Source organism: Oncorhynchus gorbuscha, linkage group LG18 (assembly GCF_021184085.1).
Source record: "Oncorhynchus gorbuscha isolate QuinsamMale2020 ecotype Even-year linkage group LG18, OgorEven_v1.0, whole genome shotgun sequence".
In the NCBI taxonomy this organism is placed as follows: Eukaryota; Metazoa; Chordata; class Actinopteri; order Salmoniformes; family Salmonidae; genus Oncorhynchus; species Oncorhynchus gorbuscha.
In genome coordinates this window covers 41,215,845-41,223,633 of record NC_060190.1, presented here as the reverse complement: position 1 = coordinate 41,223,633, position 7,789 = coordinate 41,215,845, and the positions used below count along the sequence as shown (strand labels likewise).

Sequence of the window (7,789 nt, the reverse complement as noted above, 5' to 3'; positions counted from 1 at the left end):
GAAAAAGTTAATCCATTCTTCTCTAATAAAAAAATCTCTCTCCCTAATTTCTGAATCACGCTTAAGTAGGCTACAGTAACCTATGCTTCGGTTGGGAAGTGGCAGGTAGCCTAAACACGCACACAAACTGGCAAAGATTTCCAGCTGGCAGGCAGATACTGGAATAGGTTTCTGAGTAACAGAGTGAGGGGCTTTGCATAGGCGCTTTGTTGCAATTTTTGTAGGAATGGAAAAAAATGCCCGGAACAAAGAAGAATGTTATTAACCGGTTCCCATGCTTTTCAAATATTGGTTCTGTTCTGGAACATTATAGATCACTTTCGTTCCTGGTTCTGATTCTGTTCCTCGAATAATTACAGTTGAAGTCGGAAGTTTAAATACACGTTAGCCAAATACATTTGAACTGATTTATTTGACATTTAATCGTAGTACAAATTCCCTGTCTTAGGTCAGTTAGGATCACCACGTTATTTTAAGAATTTGAAATGTCAGAATAATAGTAGAGAGAATGATTTATTTAAGCTTTTATTTCTTTCATCACAATCCCAGGGGGTCAGAAGTTCACATACACTCAATTAGTAGTTGGTAGCATTGCCTTTAAGTTGTTTAACTTGGGTCAAATGTTTTGGGTAACCTTCCATAAGCTTCCACAATAAGTTGGGATAATTTTGGCCCAATCCTCCTGGCAAAACTGGTGTAACTCAGTCGGGTTTGTAGGCCTCCTTGCTTGCACACGCCTTTTCAGTTCTGCCCACAAATTTTCTATGGGATTGAGGTCAGGGCTTTGTGATGGCCACTCCAATACATTGACTTTGTAGTCCTTAAGCCATTTTGCCACAACATTGGAAATACACTTGGGGTCATTGTCCATTTGGAAGACCCATTTGTGACCAAGCTTTAACTTACTGACTAATGTCTTCAAGATTTTGCATCAATATATCCACATAATTTTCCTCCCTCATGATGCCATCTATTTTGTGATGTGCACCAGTCCCTCCTGCAGGAAAGCACCCCCACAACATGTGTATTTGACAGTGAGTGTGTGAGTGTGTGAGTGCGTGGATGTCTTCCCCATTCCCATCTTAATTATATTTCCAGACTGAAGTGTGGGCCTGAGCACAGCAGGTTACGATAGAGAGAAATAGAAATAGGGAAAGAAAGAGAGAAAGATTGTTTGTCTGCCTGTGTGTGTGGTCATTGTTGGGTCTTTTACGGGTATGACTCACTCCTAAAAAGCTGCATTTGGTGGGAAACTAGTGCTTCTCATGGTTCAACAAAAGTGGGGAATATGCTTTCCCTTAAAAGCCAAGGAGTGCACAGTACATCAACTGTCCAACTACACACTAAAATCAACCATTTGGTTAGTTGAGACACATCATTGGGGTTCAACCTGCTTCCTTTTGGTGGTACAGAGAAAGCACTATTGGCAGAGTTTTGCCATACTACTGCCAGTAGTCTATGTGGCTCTATCCTGCTGTTTTTAAACTTTTCCATACTATACAGCTATACCATGACAATAAAGGCGTTTTAACTTACAGTAATCAACATTTGGGGGAGAGTCTGCTGGTGTGAGTATAGGCTTGGGCACACACACACACACACACACACACACACACACACACACACACACACACACACACACACACACACACACACACACACACACACACACACACACACACACACACACACACACACACACACACACACACACACACACACATTCAATGCCTGCCCCCGTTATAAGCATAGTCTGCCTTGTTGTGCATGACCAGTCTGTTGTCAACAAAGTAGAAGCTGTCTGACCTCGTTTCATAGGGATGTTCCACCATCTGACAAACTGGAAGGGAACATTTATTATTCTGTATTTCACATGTTATTCCAATGTCTGGATAATGTATTCAAAAGGTGATGTGCATTTCCTTCAGTAAATGATTGCATTTCCACATACAGTTGAAGTCGGATGTTTACATACACCTTGGCCAAATACATTTAAACTCAGTTTTTCACAATTCCTGACATTTAATCCTAGTAAATATTCCCTGTCTTCAGTTAGGATCACCACTTTATTTTAAGAATGTGAAATGTCAGAATAATAGTACAGAGAATTATTTATTTCAGCTTTTATTTCTTTCATCACATTCCAGGTGAGTCAGAAGTTTACATACACTCAATAAGTATTTGTTTGTTTTGGCCCATTCTCCTGACAGAGCTGGTGTAACTGAGTCAGGTTTGTAGACCTCCTTGCTCGCACACGCTTTTTCCAGTTCTGCCCACACATTTTCTATAGGATTAAGGTCAGGGCTTTGTGATGGCCACTCCAATAACTTGACTTTGTTGTCTTTAAGCCATTTTGCCACAACTTTGGAAGTATGCTTGGGGTCATTGTCCATTTGGAGGACCCATTTGCGACCAAGCTTTAACTTAACTGATGTCTTGAGATGTTGCTTCAATATATCCACATAATATTCCTCCCTCATGATGCCATCTATTTTGTGAAGTGCACCAGTCCCCCCTACAACAAAGCACCCCCACAACATGATGCTGCCACCCCCGTGCTTCACGGTTGGGATGGTGTTCTTCAGCTTGCAAGCCTCCCCTTTTTTCCTTCCAAACATAACAATGGTCATTAAGGTCAAACAGTTTCATCAGACCAGAGGACATTTCTCCAAAAGTACGATCTTTGTCCCCATGTGCAGTTGCAAACCATATTCTGGCTTTTTTATGGCGGTTTTGGAGCAGTGGCTTCTTCCTTGCTGAGCGGCCTTTCAGGTTTTGTCGATATAGGACACGTTTTACTATGGCTATAGATACTTTTGTACCTGTTTCTTCCAGAATCTTCACAAGGTCCTTTGCTGCTGTTCTGGGATTGATTTGCACTTTTTGCAGCAAAGTACGTTCATCTATAGGAGACAGAACGCGTCTCCTTCCTGACTGGCATGACGGCAGCGTGGTCCCATGGTGTTTATACTTGCATACTATTGTTTGTACAGATGAACGTGGTACCTTCAGGCATTTGGAAATTACACCCAAGGATGAACCAGACTTGTGGAGGTCTACATTTTTTTTTACTGAGGTCTTAGCTGATTTCTTTTGATTTTCCCATGATGTCAAGCAAAGAGGCACTGAGTTTGAAGGTAGGCATTGAAATACATCCACAGGTACACCTGCAATTGACTCAAATGATGTCAATTAGCCAATCAGAAGCTTCTAAAGTCATGACATCATTTTGGGGGAATTTTCCAAGCTGTTTAAAGGCACAGTCAACTTAATGTATGTACACTTCTGACTCCCTGGAATTGTGATATGGTGAATTATAAGTGAAATAATCTGTCTGTAAACAATTGTTGGAAAATGTACTTGTGTCATGCACAAAGTAGATATCCTAACCGAAATATGTGTAGTGGTTAAAAAAACAAGTTTTAATGACTCCAACCTAAGTGGATGTAAACATCCGACTTCAACTGTAAATGTAATGTACACATTCTACTTATTTACTCCTACATTATTTAATTATGTAGCACTTTTCAAAAAAACATCAGTAACAAAGTGCTTAATTGACTAATGGTTGGGATGTAAAACTCACCCAAGCTCTCGGGCAGCTGAGGGAACTCGTAGATGTGTTCGCAAGTATTGCGGCTGTTTGGGATACAGAAGCCGAAGTCAAAGTCAAAGCTCTTCAGGAGGTGATCCCTGAAGTAGTGCCTCTCAATCATCCTGAAGCTGTTCAGAGGCCGGGTGCCAACTGTAAACTCCACTCTGACACACAGAGAGAGAGACAGACATACAGAACGACAGAGAGGGGGTAAACATGCAGTAGGTACTGTACGCGAGTAAACGTGTGGATCGAAAAACTATGCTGTCTGTGCTGTGCTGTGCTGTGTGTCCTACAAGAAACATGGTATAGAGGAGATGGACCCACTGGTTGCCCTTTAGGTTACAGAGAGCTGGTAGTCCCATCCAGCAAACTACCAGGTGTGAAACAGGGAAGGGACTCAGGGGTTATGCAAATTTAGTTTAGAGCAGACCTAACTCACTCTATTAAATTAACCAACTGAGACACATTTTATATTTGGCTAGAAATTCGAAAGTAAGTTATCTCAACAGATAAAAATGTTCTCCTGTGTGCTACCTATATCCCCCACTAGAATACCCATACTTTAACGAAGACAGCTTCTCCATCCTGGAGGGGGAAAATCAATCATTTCCAGGCCCAGGGACATGTACTAGTCTGTGGCGACCTAAATGTCAGAACTGGACTTGAACCCGACACCCTCAGCACACAGAAAGACAAACGCCTACCTGGAGGTGACAGCATTCCCTCTCCCATATGCCCCCTGGGCACAACTACGACAACATAACCAACCGAAACGGGTCACAACTCCTCAGCTGTGTCACATGCTGGGTATGTACATAGTCAATGGTAGGCTTCGAGGGGACTCCTACGGTAGGTACACCTATAGCTCGTCTCTTGGCAGTAGTACTGTAGACTCCTCTGTCACTGACCTCCACCCAGAGTCTCTCAGAGCGTTCACAGTCAGTCCACTGACACCTGTATTAGATCACTGCAAAATCACAGTCTACTTGAACACAGCAAATGCTCAATCATGAGGCATCAAAGCCAAAGGAAAAAGATACAAACTGTATATTTGACCTCTCAGCTTCCCTATCAATTCTAAAAATTTCAAACAGAAAACCGAAGAAAATGAACAAAAATGACAAAATGGTTTGATGAAGAATGCAAAAACCCAAGAATGAAATAGAGAAACCTATCCAACCAAAAACATAGGGTGGGTTGCACAAACATGGATTAACTCTTAAACTGGGTTAAATCAAGGTTTATTTATTAATCATGTGGTACCAAATTGTAAACCTAGTTTTAACTTAAATCCTTCCTCTAATGTTAAATGTAGCTTTCACTTTAAACCTAGATTAATTTTAAGCATGATTAAAATTATTTAAAAAATATATATAAACTTAGATTGGAGATTAATTCTAAACTGCCACTTTAGGTAATTTAACTGATAAAATTGCATACCAAAACAAGTTCCTCAGAGAATAATTAGAGACAGGTTGAATCCTGTTGAGTTTTATGATAATTAACTCATTATTAGCAGGCTATTGACATGCCAATTTTGTATGTCCCTCTTGGTACGAATGATGATGTTATGCAACATGCTGTAACAGGTCTGATAACAATAACAGTGTGGTGAAGTAGCATTAACATTAGTTTTAACGTGCATCATAGGCGTTGGTATTTACCAATTATTTATGCTTACTAAATATCGGTGGGTCAAGTTGTCCGCCGATATCATAGGGGTTATGGAGAGGGGCAAACTGCTGGGGAATCATCTCGCATATCTTCTGGGTGATAGGATCAATTCCCTTGGACGGAGGCCCCCATCCGGCTCCGGTCTGAAATAGCCCCCGCCTCTCCTCTGCCACATCCCTCTTGGCTTTCGCTTTTATGTTTTTTTTTCCAGCACTGATCCAGATTCAAAACTACCAGAACCCACTGGATTCTCTAATTACATTGAATGAACTACAGGACAAAATACAAACCCTCCAACCCAAAAAGGCCTGTGGTGTTGATGGTATCCTCAATAAAATGATAAAATATACAGACCACTATACCTCGGCCTAACACCAGCGCCACAGGTAACTTCCACAAAGCTGTGAACGATCTGAGAGACAAGGCAAGAAGGGCCTTCTATCCCATCAAAGGGAACATAAAATTCGACATACCAATTAGGATCTGGCTAAAAATACTTGAATCAGTTAAAGAACCCATTGCCCTTTATGGTTGTAAGGTCTGGGGTCTGCTCACCAATCAAGAATTCACAAAATGGGACAAACACCAAATGTAAAATGTAAAACACCAAATGTAAAACACCAAATAATACATGCATAGCAGAATTAGGCCGATACCCGCTAATTATCAAAATCCCCCAAAAAAGGACGTTAAATTCTATTTTGGAAATTCTAAAAGGACATTAAATTCTACTTTGACTCTGTACAGACTCAGTGAACATAGCCTTGCTATGAAAGGCCATCGTAGGCTGACCTGGCTCTCAAGAGAAGACAGGCTATGTGCACACTGCCCACAAAATGAGGTGGAAACTGAGCTGCACTTCCTACCCTCCTGCCAAATGTATGACCATATCAGAGACACATATTTCCGTCGGATTACACAGACCCACAAAGAATTTGAAAACAAACCCAATTTTGATTAACTCCCATATTTATTTATTTTACATTCATTTAACTAGGCAAAATCTTATTTACAGTGACAGCCTACCCAGGGAACAGTGAGTTAACCTCCTTGTTCAGGGGCAGAACAACAGATTTGACCTTGTCAGCTTGGGAATTCGATCCAGCAATCTTCCCCTTTGTACTTTAACTATTTGCACATAATATTTATTCTTTTGGAATGTTAACTGCACATTTGTATTGTTTTTTCCCCCACTTTGTTTAATATATACTTCACTTGCTTTGACAATGTTAACATATGTTTTCCAAGCCAATAAAGCCCTTAAATTGAAATTGAATTGAAAGAGAGAGAAAGTGTTACGCACGTGGCTCCCACTGTCCTCAGTTGTAGGAATGCTGCTGTGAACTGGTAGCATACGAAACGTCCTGCACTCATGTCTCCCTCTCCATTCTCCTCGTCTTCCTCTGAGGTCAACGACACAACACACACCATTTATTTTTACACCACAAACACGGTGATGGATTTCCCAGTACATGCAACAAACACACACACACATGATCATATTAGTCAGACATCCTACAGTGGTAATACACAGACACACACACACACAAACTGAGAGAGAATATGGACTGTACCCGTATGAGGTGGTTTGGCAATTTCAAACAACACAGTCTCTGTCTCCAGGTCTCTGATTTTAAAGCGAATGAAATCTATGTTGAAGATGTTGTCCTCTGGTTTACACAGGTACCCTGGGATGGACATACAGGTTATGGGTATTCGGTGGCTGTTTTACAAGATCTGGTGTGCAATAAAATGATCTATCTTCTGATCTATCCATCTATCAGAGCGACTATGCAGGTAAATAGACAGACATTCGTGTGCTAGTTTTACCCAACGCCACACTCAATGCTCAACGCCACACTCAATTACTGAATGCCACACTAAACTACTCAATGCCAGTGTATATAAATGCATCGTTCAGAAAATAGATATATCCTACCCCGTGTAGCAACCCGCAATCCTAGGACCTCTTCAGGAGTGATGTGGCCAACTTGTGTCCGCAGATGGTCTTCTGTGACGGGCCTACTATCAACCTGGCTTCGCCGAGACTTGAGTCTCTTCAGAACCCCTCCACTTGGCTTGCGCTCCCGCGCAGGAGTCGCAGTACTGTGCCCGGCGCTCGAGACATTCTCAGCAGCAACAGGCGGGTCGACGCGGGCTTTAGCTCCGCTCATAATTCCCAGCTATGATGACAACCTTGTCTATCTGTCTCCGTCTCTCTCTACCTTAAAGTAATAAGATGGCGTCGTAGTTGTTGACTGACGAATCTCCGCTTCTCGTTGATGGGTCAAGCACTTGTTTTTTTTTAGGCACACGCTGTACAGTTGCCATGACAACTGATCAGAGCCGCAAGTGCAGGTGAGAGGGGGACTTTCAAAGGAATAACACTAGGTGGCGGGATGTGCACCACACCTGGCATAGGTTCCCACATGCTTGCTTAAAAGCACACTCAGACTTTTATGCGCAAAGGTCTTTTGGAGAGATTGCGCCAAAATTGATTTAATAATAATAATAATA

The 7,789-nt window shown here is 41.7% G+C and overlaps 1 protein-coding gene across 1 annotated transcript; it reads right to left on the bottom strand.

Moving 5' to 3' along the window:
* Positions 1–558: 558 nt before the first annotated feature.
* LOC124003814 (protein unc-119 homolog B-like) lies at positions 559–7,585 on the bottom strand. Its single transcript, XM_046312406.1, has 5 exons — positions 7,212–7,585; positions 6,847–6,960; positions 6,576–6,675; positions 3,587–3,759; positions 559–1,840 (listed from the first exon to the last, which is right to left on the bottom strand). Exons 1-5 carry the CDS (start codon positions 7,444–7,446, stop codon positions 1,725–1,727), a joined length of 738 nt encoding a protein of 245 aa, XP_046168362.1. The 5' UTR covers positions 7,447–7,585; the 3' UTR covers positions 559–1,724.
* Positions 7,586–7,789: the final 204 nt, after the last annotated feature.

Excerpts from the sequence above, each read along its gene's own strand:
- LOC124003814 (XM_046312406.1), bottom strand. The coding sequence starts at position 7,446 with ATGAGCGGAGCTAAAGCCCGCGTCGACCCGCCTGTTGCTGCTGAGAAT. Across the intron at positions 6,961-7,211 it reads ATTGCGGGTTGCTACACGGG|GGTACCTGTGTAAACCAGAG; the intron begins GTAGGATATATC and ends TGTCCATCCCAG. Across the intron at positions 6,676-6,846 it reads TGCCAAACCACCTCATACGG|AGGAAGACGAGGAGAATGGA; the intron begins GTACAGTCCATA and ends CGTTGACCTCAG.